The sequence below is a fragment of the Lithobates pipiens genome, unplaced genomic scaffold, assembly GCF_037356315.1.
Source record: "Lithobates pipiens isolate NorthernLeopardFrog02 unplaced genomic scaffold, aLitPip1_a1.2 Scaffold_10, whole genome shotgun sequence".
In the NCBI taxonomy this organism is placed as follows: domain Eukaryota; kingdom Metazoa; phylum Chordata; class Amphibia; order Anura; family Ranidae; genus Lithobates; species Lithobates pipiens.
This window is the reverse complement of record NW_027507686.1, coordinates 175,647,884-175,665,804: the sequence shown is the minus strand read 5'-3', so window position 1 is coordinate 175,665,804 and position 17,921 is coordinate 175,647,884. Positions and strand designations below refer to the sequence as shown.

The following is a 17,921-nucleotide window of genomic DNA, read 5'->3' as shown; positions in this document are numbered from 1 at the left end:
CACAGTGATCAGATGGTAAAGACAGTGCCAATCACAGCCCATCTGTACCAATCACAGCTAATCACAATAGTACACACTGAAAGAATCAATTAAAAAAAAAATATTATTTTGCATACTGTCACCAGTCACTGTCCCTGATCACCACCATACCAGTTACATGATGATGCTGTACTGCACTGGTACCAGTATGTAAAAAAAAAAATGTTTTTTTTTTATTTTTATTTTTTTTTATTTCTTAATTTTCCAAAACATTTTGACAAAAAATTACAACTTCTAATGAAAGCCTCTTACAAAATACCTCAGACTGTCTACTTTCCAAAAAGGGGTGATTTGGGGGATATTTGTACTGTCCTGGTATTTTTGGGCCGTCAGTACATCAGGATTGATTGATTTTCAGATATGTATGCCATAGTTTGTTACAGACTAAATAATATTTAGTAAACGGGTGACTCTGCTCTCAGTGATATAACAGCTGTCTTCGCGAAGAGGATTCAGTCGGCGGGTGCCTCCCTTGAAGGCAAAGTTGCATTTTTTTTTTCTCGGTTCGTCGCTGCTGTGATCGAAGATGAATGGCCATCGTAGGATAGTTTTTTTTTTTTTAATAAAGGACTCGTCCTTTATTAAAAAGCTCCAAGCTGTCTCTTGTCATTTTTAACATTTTGACACTTTTTTTGGTGAATGAGTGGTGGTACAATGTACCCGATAACCATTCACATTGGGGGGGGGGGGCGGGATCTGGAGGTCCCCTTGTTAAAGGAGGCTTCTAGATTCCTATAAGCCCTCCACCCCCCCCACAACCACTGGGCAAGGGTTGAGGCCCCAAATCATCCTCCCCATGTTGAGGGCATGTGGCCTTGTATGGTTCAGGAGGGGGGCACTCTCTCGCCCCCTTTTCCTGTGGCCTGCCAGGTTGCATGCTCGGATGGAAGGGTCTGGTATGGATTTTGGGGGACTCCATGCCTTATTTTATTTTAGCACAGGGTTCCCCTTAATATCCATACCAGACGTGAAGGGCCTGGTATTCTTTGTTTTTTTTTAAATGGCACAGGGTTCCCCTTAATAACCATACCAGACTTGAAGGGCCTGGTATGGATTTTGGGGGACCTCCATGCAGTTTTAAAAAAAAATGGGGAGAAGTTTCCCTTAATATTCATATCAGACCCAAGGAGCTTAGTAAATGACTGGGGGGTAACCCATGCCATTTTTATTTCAATGATAATTATTTATATTACCGGGATCCGACAATACATTACACCTGCAAGCAGATTTAAATTATATATATTTTTTTTAGAAATGTCATTTTGCTGTGGTATTGTTCTAAACATGGGAAAGATGTGCTACTTTACAGGCTTACTAAGGACACCCCCCAGACACGATATTTAAAGGAATATTTAATTTTTATTGTTTCACTTTAAGCATTATAAAAATCACTGCTCCTTAAGATGAACAGATGAACACCTGATGTTCGAGACGTATTTACATTTGACTCAAACATCGGACTCATCCCTAATGTTGTGGTTATCAGTCATTATCTTAAAGGAGGCTGGGGTTTATCTGTACTGGGTTTCAGGCTGTTTTACTAAGTGCAGCCAGTTAAACTATGACCAGATGGGCAAATGGCTTGCAAATCTCAATATTTCAAAGCCAATCTGCTAGCTAGATTTGAGATACATTGTCATACATGGCAGAAATAACCCACTTTGAGCCAGGGATGGCACCAGGGTTGAGCTTAGGTTTGGTGCAAGGTTTGGTCTAAATCAATGATTGGCTGTATTAGGAAGGCAGCTGTCAGCTCTGGGCCAATCAGACTTCTTGCAGCTGTACAAACACAAAAGGCTTAATATCAGTGATGTCATGAGCATCCCAACCCCTTTGTGTATATACATGCCACGAGTATCCCTGCACCTGCAGGGAGAATTCCTGCCTGTAGCTGTTTGGCCTGGCAATGACAGTTTACTTCTGAGTTTGGTCAACATCCCTAGATGCCACCAATCATACATGTAAGGAGTTAAGATCATTTAAGATGCAGGAGTATTTAATGTAATAAAGAGCTTAGAATTATTTTTTTTTATTATAATGAAAATATTTTAGTCACTTTTTTGTTAACAAATGAAAGCACTTTACATCAACCAACATATTATTTAGGTTTCCAAGCATAGGATTGCTGGTTACTCAAGTATTATAATAAATAAGATCCATCCTACCTGTACTGTTGGTTGTAACCCGAATGTTTTTTGAAGGCGTATTGTCTGATTTTCATATTTCACAATGATGTCACGTGGACATGATACTCGGTCTTTAGCGCCACAGTCATAATTATCAATGTATACACCAAAGGTACTAATCTTCTTTATAATTTCTTCCACTAGAGTATAAGTGCAGGTGCCTTGAAAGTCATAGAGAGTTCCATCAAATGTATAAAAATGGGGGTCACCCCAACCAAAGCAAGGACCTACAAAATAAAAATTTGCAGTTATAGAAAGGAAACCCATTTTAGATGTTATTATCGGTCTGGAATTCATTCAGTTTTGTGTAATGTCCCAACTAATGAATTCAATTACAGCTGAACTTCAGTCAAACAGGTAAATGCTCTGCTAAAATGCATTTGTCATTTTCTTCAGCCTGCAATGCAGGAACACCTAACAACAGACTGCATAACCAAGTCCTTGACCTTCAATGTGTTGTAAATTTACCTTATTCCACACTGAAATAGCTGCATGATTTGGTCAATGACACAACCTCAGCCTACTGATTTTGCATTAAAAGACGAGTAGCACATCATTGGCTCATAATTTATGATTCCTCTCAGCATATTCCCTGTTAATGTACATACTCTGCAGAAGAACACCATTGTCATCTAGTACTTCAGTGTATATTGTTTAGTCTTTGTGAAAGTTATAGAGTCTACAAACTATGGTATATATATTAAAATTCATCAGGATGCTGGTATGGAGTATGGCGATGATTAGGATGATGGTATGGCACAGGACATTGGCATGGCATATGGCGGTGATCAGGATGCTTGTATGGGTTATAGCGATGATCGTGATGCTGATATGGGGTATGGCAGTGATCAGAATGCTGGTATGAGGTATAGTAGCGATCAGGATATTGGTATGGCATGCTCATGATGCTGGTATGGGGTATGGCGGTGATCAGAATGCTGGTATGTGGTATGGTGGTAATCAGAATGTTAGTATGACGTATGTCGTTGATAAGGATGCTTGTATGAGGTATAGCAGCGATCAGGATATTGGTATGGCATATGGAATGCTCAGGATGCTGGTATAGGGTATGGTGGTAATTGCAATGTTAGTATGGCGTATGGCAGTGATCAGGATGCTGGTATGTGGTATGGTGGTAATCAGGACATTGATATGTGTATGGCATGTTATTGTGATCACTGGTGATCCTAGGACAGGTGGCAGGTGCTGGCTGCATTTATGTTATAGCAATTACACTGGGTCAGTGATCAGGGACACTGGGGCAAGCTGGCACTGTAGTTTGTGAGTGTACATGCAGTGTGAAAAGCTGCTGTACACTCATAGGCTGCAGCAACAGTTTTCTCTGCTCTCAGAAAGAGAGCAGCGAGAACTGATGCTTACTTTCAGTTTGCATTGTTTACTATGTGATTGCTGTGATTGGACACAGCAATCACATAGTACAAGACCAGCGGTATTGTGTCTGGGACACACACCGATGAGCTCCCAGTGTGGAGCGCCGATCCCACCCTACACTAATGTCTAAGCTCCAATTAAGTGGGGGAGGTGCCCCACCTCTCCTGTCCATGCTCTGGACTTTCCCCTCCACACCTTCCTTCAACACCTCCTCCACCCCATCCTTGCCCTACAATTGAATCCACTAGCAGGAACGGTGTACAGCAAGAGATGGGTAAATATAAAATATATAAAAAAGGGTAGGTGAATTTCAGAGTGATAAATGCTATATTGTGACATGGGGAGCATTAGATCTGGTCCTTACATATGATGACGGTTTGCTGGATGCAGGAGATGCACCCTTTCGCTAGTGCAGGGACATAGCCTCCTGTCTATGAGAGTAAAGATATGCCTAGATGGTCGACAGCATGATTTAATATGTGGTATGTTTTGATGGAGGGACATGGTAGGCGGCTCCCATCAGGATGGGTGTGGCAGGCCCTGGTGGGCATTCACCCAGACATGTGAATGTGGCTTTATATAGAGGGAATGTAGAGAAAGTCAGTCTGCTATTGCTATGGCTCTGATAAAGAGGGTCCTCCCTCGTAGCGCTTAAGCCATTTACGATGCAATCTGGTTCCTAACATCCGGTCCAGGTTGCAGGTGTCTATTAGATATGGTTCCGAATTTTTGGAGAAATGTTAAGCCTTTTTTAAATGTTTATTTGTGAGTATTTTTGTTTTGTTTTTATTATTTAAATACATTTTATCTTTGGTAATGCACAAGTTCGGTGCACCCTTCCTGTTTTTCTGCATGAAAACAGATACCATCTTTGTCAGCTACCAGCATTTTTTAATTCTATCTAAAAAGATATAAGTAAAAGAGTTTTGTTAGCTGACATATAGCACTCTCTTGACTGTGAGAAGTTGGCCAGTGCCATTTTAAGCCCAATTTCTTACAGTCCAGTGGATAAAAAAAAATGTTACCTCTAAAGTTTCCCTGTAACATCAGAGCCCCCTTTTACCATCAGAGTCCTCCATTACCATCAGTGTACTCTCATCAGTGCCTATTAGAGCAGTTTCATCAGTGAAACTTTATCAGTGCCCATCAATGCAGCCTCATCAGTGCAGTCAGTTTCATCAGTGTAGTCTCAGTGGTGCAGCCTTATCAGTATAGCCTTATTAGGGCAGACTCATCAGTTAAGTCTCATCAGTGCAGCCTCATCAGTACAGTCTCATTGGTGCAGTCAGTCTCATAAGTGCAGTCTCATTGGTGCAGTCAGTCTCATCAGTGCAGCATCATCAGTGCACTCTCGTAAATGCAGCCTCATAAGTACATTCAGTCTTATCAGTGCAGCCTCATCAGTGCAGTCGCGTCAGTGCAGCTTCATCAGTATGCAGTGCTGGTGTCTTATGTAAATCTGCCTGCATTTCAAAAGAGAAGAAAAAATCCCTCTATGCTACAGCCGTCCGGGCTCCTGTGGATGAACAGATGGGGCTCAGGGAATATAACTCCCTCAGGGAATATAACTCCCCAAATGTCCGTCACAGAGGCATATTTTTTGTGATTCTGGGTCTGATTTCTGTGAATGTCCTGGGAAATTCGGGGACTGTTAGTAAGTATGCCCAAGCTCACTTGCAAATGCTTGGAAGAATTACCCTGTGCAGAACTCCAACCATACAAAGATGGCTGGTCATGTTGTATATTCATTTATTATTCTTACTTTCTATAGGTCAAACAGCAATAGCTACTGATATTATGCAGATAGAAAATACTTACATTGACACTCCCAGTGCTGGCAGCATTGATCATCATCGGTTACAGATATTGGTGGGAAACCGTTAACACATGTAATTGGAGGTTGAGGTTTACACTTAGTGCTCGTAATATTTACTGAGGTGCCTCCTAAACATTTAGCCACAGTGCAGTTGTCTATTTTCCAGGTTTCATTATACTGAAGAAATCAAAGAGTTCAGAATTGTTAATATATCACTGAGCCTAGATAAGAAACTCACTAAACCTAAAAACAAAAATGTTATTTATATGCTTTCCGTAAAGGCACTACTATACTATACTATATAAATGTTCTATTACCTGTAAATTAAATTGAGATATTTGAGTTTATGTGGAATCTTTGCATAGGTTCATAAGAATATTTTTTTTTAGCTATAGTAACCCTTTAAAAAATTTACTAAATTTGTAAATGTTTCCTCTTTTTTTCCGTTATGCTCAGGAAATAGAAAACGTTACACATAAATATTTTATATTTTGATGGGCAGCCAGCATATGGAGTCCATGGATCCTCCACAGAGATCAATATCTCAAGGTTCAATGAATGGCAGCTTGCCTGGGCCCTTTGGCATGCATGAAATGAAATCCTTCATAGATAAACAAACCATGTGATCATCCTTTTGTGTGTTTACAGGGCTTTTCTTATCAAAAAAGCAACGTAAATAGCGTGTTTTTTGTTACCTGGTGATCAAATGACTTTGTTGATGAACAAGAGGCAGGGGGACAGGGAGGCGACCAGGATGTTTTGTTAGACTGCAGTAGAAAACCCACGTAACCATCCTGGCTATAGTGGCTGTATAAACTTAAAGTGGTTGTAAACCCTTACAGACCACTTTTATCTACAGGTAAGCCTAGATTAAGGCTTACCTGTAGGTGCAAGAAAAATCTCCTAAACATACACGGTTTAGGAGATATTTGCAAAAGACAGGTGTGCAGGCGCACTGAGCATGCTGTTAGTGGCGGCTCCCATGCGCATGCGCGGGAGTGACGTCATTGCGACTCCGGCCAGTCACTGCGCCAGAGCCGCGATACCCGGAAGTCACTCCGGGCTAGATGGCGGCGTCGGAGGAGGACAACGAGGGATGCTTTGGGGGCTTTCATCTCAGGTAAGTTATTCATAAAGAGCTAGTATGCTATGCATACTAGCTCATTATGCCTTTGCCTTGCAGGGTCTATTTTTTATTTTTTTGGGCTTTACTTCTCTTTAAAGACTAGATGAAGACTACAAATGATTTTACCGAAAAACTTGTGTGTATTTTAATTGTTTGTTTAGCTATTTGCCTAGAACAACTTTGCAATTCTTTATTGAACGTTTTTATATTATAAATAGTCAAAACAAACAATATATTGTAACAAAATCACATAACTTTAGAAGGATTGCAATTAAGCTAGAACAATAGTGATAGGATAACATTACATATATGATGCAGCCTGAAAATAGTAATAATGCAGCATGTGTTTAAAGCGATTGTAAAGTCTTGTTAATAAACAAAATAAATAAATAAATAAATAACAAACATGTTATAATTACCTGCTCTATGCAGTGGTTTTGCAAAGAGAAGCCCAGATCCTCCACTTCTCAGTCCCCTTTTCGCTGCTCCTGGCCCCTCCCTCCTGCAGAGTGACATCTCTCTCCTGATTGGCTGATTGATTTAGATTGATAGCAATGGGAACCAATCGCGCCGTACTGCTGTCTCAGCCAATGAGGAGGAAGCCCCGGGCAGCTTAGACACTCCTACAACATCGCTGGATAAAGCCAGGCTCAGGTAAGTATTAGGGAGGCTGCTACACTCAGGAGTTATTTTTATTTATTTTTTATCTTAATGCATAGTATGCATTAAGATTAAAAAAAAATCAAAAAAACCCTTGTGCCGTTAGTGTACATGTATACAGGTTCGTTTAATATCGTTTTTAGGTAGTTGCTTTTCTTTGAAGGCAAAAAAATGAGTTCAGATTGCCGAAGTTTCCGATGTTTTAGACGCCAAATGCATTTAGCCGCGTTTCGTTTACAGGCGTTTTTCATTTTTGGCTATTTTGAAAAGAACAAAAACCTTACTTTTTCAAATGCTTCTAAATGCAAATGCGGTATGTAAACATGGCGTTACAATCCATTTAACCCTCTCTGTGAATTAGTTTTACTAAGGTTTACTAAGGTTTTATCCTATCAGTAGATCTATTCAGTTTCAACTTCCTTCAGCAGGGTGGCAACTCTGTTCATTCTGCAATGAAATCATTTCAGAGTTGTTACGTTTTGGACATGTAGCTTTAGATGACTTTTAAAGAGGAAGTAAACCCTGATGAGTTTACTTCCTCTTTCATTCCCTGCAAAGGCAAAGCATAATGGACTACTATGCATCGCATTGTAGTCCATTATGTGTCACTTACCTGACACAGGAGCCAGCAAAGTCGCCGCTGTCCCCTGTAGTCCGCCGCATCCATCTTCTTGGTGGGGTCTCGCAGCTCCGCGCTGTCATTCGGTGAAGCCGCGATGACGTCACTCCCGCGCATGTGCACGGGAGCCGACACGCGCGGCAGCTCCGTCGCTGAGAATGCCACGCTCAGTGCGCCTGCGCGTCCTGTTTTCGGGCAAATATCTCCTAAACCTATATGGTTTAGGAGATATTGCTTGGACCTACAGGTAAGCCTTAATCTAGACTTACCTGTAGGTCAAAGTGGTTTGTAAGGGTTTACAACCACTTTAAGTAAGTGAAAAATAGGCAGTTAGAGCAAGTTTTTTTTTTTTTTTGGAAAAAGGTTTATACTATATAATTTAAAGCTAACCATAGCCACCTCCCCTGGCAGTGTTATAATTTGCCCCAACTCTTGAAACTTTGACATTTACTGGACAGCTTGGTCTGCGTGTAAATATTTAGAATAGTAAACAAAACAGTAAACAAACAGAGAAATAAAAAATAATTAAAATCATATACACAATACTATCCTTACATATATTAACCACATATAGTTCAGAATACAATATTTTTCATTACAGTGTGTGTTTAACCACTTGATCTATAGATGATTTACCCCCCTTCATGACCAGGCCATTTTTTGCTATGCGGCACTGCGTTACTTAAACTTACAATTTTCCCCACAAATAGAGCTTTCCTTTGAGTTTTTTATTTTTTTGGTGATATAAACAAAAAAAAAAGACCAACAATTTTGAAAAAAAAAAAGCTATTTTTTTTTACTTTCTGCTATAAAACACATACAATAAAAAAATGTAAAAATCAAATTTCTTCATGAACTTAGGCCAGTATGTATTCTGCTACATATTTTTGATTTAGAAAAAAATCCCAATAAGCAAATATCCATTGGTTTGTGCAAAAGTTAAAGCGTCTACAAGCTATAGTATATATACTGGAATTTTTATTTATTTATAGCGGGACTGTGACAATCTGACACTGACACTTATGACACTTTGTGGGAACCAGTGACACTAATACTGTGATCAGTGCTAAAAATATTCAATGATGACACTGGGTGTCACATACACAGAGTGCTGCCTTGTTTACAAAGGAAGAGCTCCATCCTGTCTGTCTCCTTGCTGACCAGCTGGTGCTGGTGGTCATCCATTGACGGGTACTCGCTGATAGACTTCTGCAGTGACTAATCACAGCAGAAGCGGCACGTGTGTGCACCCCCTATCCAGAAGAGCAGAATCATGAAAAATGTTTTTATACTAACCTGCTCTGTGCAATGGTTTTGCACAGAGCAGCTCCGATCCTTCTTCTCTTAGTTCCTAGACCCTCCCCTCCTCTCAGTGCCTCCAAAGCAAGCCGCTTGCTAAAGGCGCACTGGTATGTGCTCGCTACAGAGCCCTGTTCAATCACGCCCATAATTTCTCCTGACCAACTGTGATTGAAAGCAGCAGGAGGCAATGGCTCCCGCAGCTGTGTTTCAGCCAATGAGGCCGAGAGAGTCCTGGGAGAGCCGAGGCTCCCATGAACAGCGTTGGTTCGAGAGGGGGCTCAGATAAGTATTAGAGGGGCTACACAGAGGTTTTTTCCTTTATGCATGGAATGCATGAAGGTAAAATACCTTCAACCTTTACAACCACATTAAATGATATAACCTTACATACATTTACTTTAGTGATTGCAATTACAATATAATTTATGGAGGGATTACCTACCTTACGAGGGGGTACAAGCAAACAATCAGGTGGAGGTGGGAGGACTGTAGAACTTGAAACAGTGCTATGTGTCGATTGTGTTGTAGTACTGTTTGTTTCTGGTGATGTGACTATTGTAGTTGTGCTGTGTGATGTGGCAGTGGTAGTGGTAGTTGAGGCTGTCGGTGTACTTGTAGTAGATGTTGGAGTTGTGGTGGTTGGTGATTCACAATCCCAGCTCTGCGATGTTACGGTACATGTTTCGCTGCAAACTATTCTATAGCATAATTTCCCGAATGCGCCACTTTTAATGTCACCTGCAGATGAAAACAAACAATTGCAATTTATTTAATTTACATATCCATCCTTCTCTATGTCATATTAATTACACCCACATTCAAATAGTTTAGATACTAGCAGTATACAAAAAATTCAAATCATTTGAAAGCCCACCTAGGGGAGAACAAATTCAAGCCACTGTGGAGGTTTGCTTGATGTCATTTATGGAAATGTTTTCTCGAATTAACACATTTTTAACAGAAATTCTTTTCATTCCATAGCCGAATGTTGAAAGCAAACACAATTATAAAGTGTTTTTAAAAGACAGGAAGCGTCAAAGCTTTTCCTGTTAGAATTGTTTGAGATTTGACCATGTCAGGAATGTTTTGTAGGCTACTGTAGTTAGGTATAGGTACCTCAATATGTAGCAGTTTGCCTATTTGCTGTGACAGGGTAATTTTTAATGCCCCGATCTGCTATGTTTCCATAGGCAGATTGCTGTTCTGCCTCTGTGCTGGATAATCAGAGGGTGCCGGCGGACATCGGGTCCGTGATACCCGCAGATCAGCTCCCACTGTGTACAATCACAGCAGGTCACCTGCGACGCGTATGCACGCCCTCCAGACCCAGAGGTCACATACTAGGTATGTGATCCGGCGCAGCAGTGCCACCTTGCTGCCGTGTTATATAGTCGGCGAGTGGTTAAAATTCCTTATATATGCTATGAAGCAAAGCATAGCTTGGTCTCTTATTTTCCATCATTAGACTCTCTATATACAGTCAGAATGCCACCAGGAATATTTGGGGCATGCTTTTGCTTCAGAATTTTTCCATATGTGAACCAGCATTTTAAAGTGATTGTAAAACATGCATAGTTACCTTCTGGATAAGTTACTCCATTGTAATAACACACACAAGGTGTAGCAGATGTAGTTGTGCTCTCTGTTGTAGTAGTATTTACAAAGGTTACGGTTGTTGAAGTGGTAGTAGGTCCTTTTGTTAAAAACAAGAAGAAAAGTCATGTAAGTCTAGTCTAACATAGTGATATCTTCAGCTTTTACAAGGAAATAATAATAAGGTCAATGCATTTTGCAGACAAAAATATATAAGACTCAAAAATATATAATATGATGCTAATGTATTCAGTGAATATAGTCTTAAAGTGTATGTCCAGCCAAACTATTTTGGCTGTAACCCTTATCACCCATTGAAATCAATACATATGTGCATATAGTATCAGTCCCTTCATTAAAGCAGTCAAGAATACTCAAAGGCTGTTGAGAAAGTTTAGATGCGACTAAATGTGTTGGGGGGTAAGCTTGTTGACCTCACCGCAGCCTTGTTTTCTGTGTGGATGGAGTTGGGGGGGGGGGGGGAGTAAGAAAGTCTGGGAGCATTATACTGGTGCTAGTTAGCACAATAGTGATTGCATTTGATCTTTTTTTACTTTATTTAAAGAAAATAAAGTTATTGGTATCTCTAATGCCCCATATACACGATCGGACATTCCGACCACAAAATCCGTCTGATTTTTTCCGATGGAATTTGGCCGAAACTTGTCTTGCATACACACTGTCGCACAACGTTGTTGGAAAATCCGATTGTTCGTAACGAGGTGACGTACAAAATATACAATCTGACTACGTAGAGGCCAGTAGACAATAGCTTTCGTCTCCAATTTTTTTTCTGAGCATGCGTGGCACTTTGTGCGTCGGAATTCTCTACACACAATCGGAAAAAGTCCGATCGGATTTTGTTGTCGGAAAATTTTAGATCCAGCTCTCAAACTTTTTCCGCTTGAAATCCCAACAGAAAAAGTCCGATAGAGCCCACACATGATCGGATTTTGATGGCATACTCCAACTGATCTATGGGCATCGTGTACCTCTTTTCTTGAAAGATGTTCAGTTCCTCTCATAAAAGGTCATTTATCTATCTGTTATATGCAGGAAGTTTGGAGTTTAGTCTTTATTGGCTAACTTCAATTTTTAAAGATTCAAGATTTCAGGATAGCTTAGATTCCTCCCTCAGCCTTTATACATTTTTGAAAAATGGTTCAGAAACCTGCATGGTTATACACAAATTTACAAGGAGGAGCAAGGACATTCACATTTTTATTTAAATACATTATGTATGTATATAATTTAGGTGCTATTTTTCCGCCAAAACACTGCTGCTTCTGGGGGGGGGGGGGTTCTGCCTCTAAACTCCGTGAAATGTGTGCATGGACACATATGCTAACATAGAGGGGCATTTAGAGGCAGAAAAAAAAAAAAACACCAGATGCCCCTAGGAGTAACATTAAAAACTTCCAGTGTGCTTGAGGCCTTTAGTAGTAAAGGATATTGTAAGATATAATAGATACGAGTTTAAAGGTGTTTTTGGGGCACATAACTCACAGATAAGGATTTCAGGCAGAGATCTAACCTCAAATGACAGTCTTTTTTTTAAGTGTCAACAGAAGCAAATGCAGCTATTGTTCTTTTGAGTTGTCCATCATTTTTGGTTGAAAAAAAAAAGGCTTTTTGCTTTTAGAGATCTGAAAATGAATTAAAATCAAAGTGGCGCATAAAACTAGCTCCATGATTTAGAACCTTGGTTCACAGTTTGGAGTTTGTGTATAAACTTTACAATCTCATTGCAGCCCCTCTTTTCACGATATGAAGCACCCGACTTTGGTGTGAAACATGTTAGCTTGTATCTGTAGTTCACCTTTGTATCCGGTATTTGAATAAATAAATTGCATAGGAGTGCGGCCCTCCAGCCTTCTTTTGTTCTAAGCACTTGTTTGCATACAGGGCTCGCACCCTCCTCGTGGGATAGAGGCTTCTGGAGCAGCAGGGTAAGAGGAATAGCCTTAGAGTGATGTGCATGTACATATATGAAGTTCCCTTTCACTACTATAAATTTAGATCATTTATGTTGTGGTCTCTGCTGCAGAAATTTGTTGCAACTGTTTTGTTATTGTAATTGTGAATCTTAGAAAGGTTCATTTGTTGGTGAAGGGCATGAGTTATCTCCTCAACATAGAGTCCTGCAGGACATTTTGCACACAATCATGTATAAACCATATAAGAATCTGCAGCAAAAGTTACCATGTCATCCTGGTGTGGCTATCCTATTGTAGCAAGTAAATGAATAAACCTCCCACTAATGTTATTACTAGACTGCAGCTAGGGGGAGCTTTAATGATTTGTAATGCGACTTCAGGAGACTATACCAACAAGCTCACATTAAACTCAGAATGCAAGTAAACCACATGTGTTTTCTGTTCTCCTCTTTAAATACAGATCTCACAGGCTTCATCTTTATTATACCTCGTTCTCAGATCACCAATGATCTTGTAACACTATCAGTGCCATGAATATATCTTCATGCAGGGAGATATTCAATTTGGGGTGGGGCTGTTTAGGGAACTTCTCACAATAAGCTGTCTTAGGTTGGGTAGTTGTTGATATGATACTAGTAGCAGTTCTGGGAATATTTCTCAAGGTTTCCCATCTTCATGCGGCAAAGACTCGCGCTCATTTGCAATTGATCTTAGAACTTCTAGGCATGGGTTGTACTGTATATGACTGGAAGAACCCAATTCTCCGCTTCTGTCTTTTTATAGTGGTAAAGACTGGCTCTGGGCAATATTTTCTGTTTTCCTGATCTTTGTGTTTATTAATTTATAACACTGTTTTATTAAATCTCTTCGTCTTGAGGTGTTCCAGTTAGTAATTTCTGTCTGTGGTGTGTAAGCAGACATGATTGCACCTTATTGCTTGTCTGATTGAGATATGTGGGAGAGTCTGTGGGTGTTCTGTAAATTGATGTTCCTTTTAATATATTTTGCAGTGTCTAGGAGATTAATTACTGTTTGTAAGTGGTTCAATTAAATTTTACTTTGACATTGAGACAACTTTTGGTGTGATTTTGATCCGACTTTACATTCTATGGATTAAAGTCACACCAAAGTAGTCCAGGCACCTTTTCAAAGTCAATGCGACTTTCAGTTGCACCGATTTAAATGGGTGCCATTGAAAAGAATAGTCCAAAGTTGTATGACAAATCGTACAAATGTGTATGGAGAATTTTTGTGTGGTGGAAGTTGTTGAATTCCTGTGAAATTGGTAAGGATCCTCCTCCCTTGCTGTCCAGCTAATCAAAGTACCATCAATGAAGTGAAAGTAGGCCATGAGTTTTCTGTGGTATGTGGCTAGGTACGCCTCTATTTAAGCCATAAAAGGGTTTATGTGTTGGGGCAGAGGTTTTGATCAAAGGGAAAGTAGTTTTAGGTCAGAATAAATGGTATAAACTGGGTAATTGGATTATTAGACTGTTGCAATTTCTTGTTCAATATTTTTATTGAAGCTAATCAGAAAGAACAATAAGAAAAATGAACAATATCTGCCTATAGTAGGATCTAGTAAATCATTTCATGAAAAAAAGTATGAATAGAGCAACAATAGCCATCATATGTGAATAATGTAAGTAATTCTAGATGTTGAATGTAAAGTACAGCGTATTGTCAAGTGCCCCCGGACACCTCATCTGGGAGCAAACTGTGCCGGGTGGGAAGACAACATGACCAACCGTTAATTTCCTTTTGTTCAAAAACATTTGAAAGAGAGAAACAATAAGTTAGACTGTTCCAATTTCTTAATACAACGCAGTCAGGCTGCAATACCATCATCATGCGGAATGTTGGTATATAAAAACTCCCTATCCATGGCGGTTAGAGTGGCTCCTTCAAGTATGGGGCCAATGGCAGTGAGTTTATTTAAGAGATCAGTTGTGTCTTAAATTTAGCTAGGTGTTTTATACAGACCAAGTGTTTTAGGATATTTTCCACCCAGCCTGAGATATTTTCAGCATAACAATACCTGGGGTTTTAGGTCTGCCTGGGTAAAGGGTATTACTTAAACTCCAAACCTTCTACATTAATCGGTGGCTAACATGGTTAGCTATATAAATGACCCTTCAATAAATATTTCCTCATGTTCTCAATGCTATTAAACTACTCACAGTGTAGTAAAACTACATCATTTTTATTTTATCTCAAATCATTATGAAAATTACCTTTCTGGTGTTCTGGTGTTCGGGCTGTTGTTGTAGGTGTGATAATTATAACATGCTCTTCTGTATGAATAAATAAGATATATTATCATTAATAACAAGAAAACACAGTGGGGGGAGAAGACCCTGGAGCAGGTGTGGATAGTAATCAATCAGCTTCTAATGTCAGCTTGTCAGCCCTTGTTCTCACTGCTGCAGCTTCAAAGTCACGCAACTTTCGCTCCGACATCCCTGCAAAGCTTCATTGTGGCTTGCATATGACTTCTTTAACAGAAGTCAATGCAAATTGTATTGAAGTTGCACCAAAAGTAGTGCAGGAACCTCTTTCTAAGTTGGAGCGATTTGAGTGGCACCGAGTAGAATAGTTCTACTACAGTTAATGGGGCGCCAAGGACGCTGTACCCAAACAAAATTGATGTCCTTTTTTTTCCCACAAATAGAGTTTTCTTTTGGTGTTATTTGATCATCTCTGTAGTTTTTTATTTTTTGTGCTATAAACAAAAAAAGAGTGACAATTTTGAGTTTAGCACTGAAAATGCCCTTTTTAACCTCCCTGGCGGTATGATTATTTCAGATTTTAGGTGCTGAAAGCGGTACCATTATTTTGCATGGAAATTTGGCGTTTTATATTGTAGGCCTGTAATTCTTAGAAATAATTCACTTAAATCTGTCCAAACAAGAGTCTAATAAACATCCCAGGTATGGTAAAATTTGAATATGAAATCATAAATGATTTTTATATATATATATATATATATATATATATATATATATATATATATATTAGAGATAGATAGATAGCTAGATATAGATATATGATAAAATAAATAACTATAAATAATTATAACAAATAATAATATAATAATAATAAAAATTATTCAATAATGTAATCAAATCAAAAACACTGGAATATGCTGAGTTGCAGAATTGTCGCTGTCATTACTTTTAGTGTTTGATGACGAATTTCCCCACAAATTACTATCGCTCAATTCTGCGAGTGATTCTAATGAATTATTGCTGTTTTCTAGCTGATCTATAACCACTTTTGATTTAAACTGAGATTTTTTGGTTGTTATGGACAATCTCCAGTTTCCTGGCATAAAGAACAATATTTATTATATAAAACTGTATGCAGGGCACTGGACAAACCACTAGGGACAAAGGGGATGTGTAATTATTTGATACCATACTGTAATCTGTAAGATTACATTATACTGTATCTATACTCTGAATTTTACTTTTTGAATTTGGCGCCGAACTCCGTCCCCGTGTGTCGCAATGCTCACAGGGAACGGAGCTCGGCAATGTGAAAGATCGAGCGGAGGATAGCTCACAGATCACAGCGGGGGGACATCGCTTGATCCAGGGGACAAGGTAAGTAAGCCCCTCCATGGATCCAGCATTGCGGTCCCGAGTCTGGCTTGGGAATACTGCTTATGGTATTTAAAACTTACCCTGAGCTAGACTCGGGAATACTGCCAGGGAGGCTATGTACTTTTTTGCAGTGCCAGTAAGAAATTGGTGCTGTTTGTAAATGTTGGCGTCCTGCCAGTAAATTTCACTTCAGGGGGTTGGCAACTTGGCAACACTGCCATGAAGTACTCCAGGTCCAGCATCCCTGCACTGGTCCTTACTACTATGGAGTACGTATGCTGATACACACCATTATTGCATATCCATTGCAAGAGAAAGATTAAAGTAACTGGAAAAGTTTAGTAAACACACACCAAACTAACTTCCTGATACACAGTTACAAAAATACATTATAAAGACAAACTTTTAATGGCTTTTCGTTTTCTTAACACTTCTATTAACAAATAGCAAACACTGCACTTACTTGTAGAGAAAGTTGTAGTTGTTGACTGTGTCTCTGTGGTGGTTGATGGCGTAGTTGTAAGTGTTGTTGAAGTAAACGGAGTTGTAGGAGTTGTTACTTCTGAAGTAGTTGGATATTTTGTGCTAGTTGTAGACTCAGTTACTGTGGTAGTTGATGGCGTAGTTGTAAGTGTTGTTGAAGTAAAATGAGTTGTTGGAGTTGTTACTTCTGAAGTAGTTGTCAATTCTGTGCTAGTTGTAGACTCAGTTACTGTGGTGGTTGATGGCGTAGTTGTAAGTGTTGTTGAAGTAAATGGAGTTGTAGGAGTTGTTACTTCTGAAGTAGTTGTCAGTTCTGTGCTAGTTGTAGACTCAGTTACTGTGGTGGTTGATGGCGTAGTTGTAAGTGTTGTTGAGGTAAATGGAGTTGTAGGACTTGTTATCTCTGAAGTAGTTGGCAATTCTGTGCTAGTTGTAGTCTCAGTTACTGTGGTGGTTGATGGCGTAGTTGTAAGTGTTGTTGAAGTAAATGGAGTTGTGGAATTTGTTACTTCTGAAGTAGTTGTCATTTCTGTGCTAGTTGTAGACTCAGTTACTGTGGTGGTTGATGGCGTAGTTGTAAGTGTTGTTGAGGTAAATGGAGTTGTGGAAGTTGTAGGCACTGGGCAATGACTTGGTAGCTGACAACAGAAGACTTTAATTTCAAAGTTTAAACATGGAAAAACAGGATGGTTTTTGTAACACTCAAGCCCATAGGAGACATCACAGGTCACGTTCTGTCCCAGCCCTTTCAGGGCTGTATCCGGTCTATCCTTTGATCTGCAGGAAATGTCTTGTGGTTTCTCACAAACTTGAAATCCAGCTTTTCTGATGTTCGTATAGGTCTCAAAATCCCCCCCATCTGGATTAGAATTAGGATAACTCACATCAAACCAAGGTGACCACGAGCAGACTGGAGTACAGGAAGGTGCTGAAACACAAATCATGATTCCATTATTACAAAGGTGTCTTTGCATAACTGAATTTTGGAAATAATGCAGTTTTTCCATAAATTATTCCGGAACATATACAGCTATCCAGAAGGATTTTTACCAAACTGAAAGGTGTTGCTGACTTTTTCTAGGATGCCATAAACATATAGTCGTTATTATAAAGACATCCTTTTTAGTGAAATTAACATTGTTTAAACAAAATAGACAGTGTGC

The 17,921-nt window shown here is 39.4% G+C and overlaps 1 protein-coding gene across 3 annotated transcripts in view; it reads right to left on the bottom strand.

The window, feature by feature from the left end:
• Positions 1-17,921, bottom strand: part of LOC143935891 (mucin-5B-like) — a 163,805-nt gene that overhangs the window by 37,275 nt on the left and 108,609 nt on the right. For 2 of the 3 annotated variants that reach the window (XM_077460067.1, XM_077460076.1), the window contains 6 exons: positions 16,739-17,686; positions 14,905-14,964; positions 10,720-10,833; positions 9,583-9,878; positions 5,436-5,610; positions 2,205-2,452 (listed from right to left, as the gene is read on the bottom strand). In XM_077460067.1, the coding sequence (XP_077316193.1) occupies positions 2,205-2,452; positions 5,436-5,610; positions 9,583-9,878; positions 10,720-10,833; positions 14,905-14,964; positions 16,739-17,686 (1,841 nt within the window). The remainder of the gene's footprint in view (positions 1-2,204; positions 2,453-5,435; positions 5,611-9,582; positions 9,879-10,719; positions 10,834-14,904; positions 14,965-16,738; positions 17,687-17,921) is intronic. The other variant, XM_077460084.1, reaches the window with a different exon arrangement.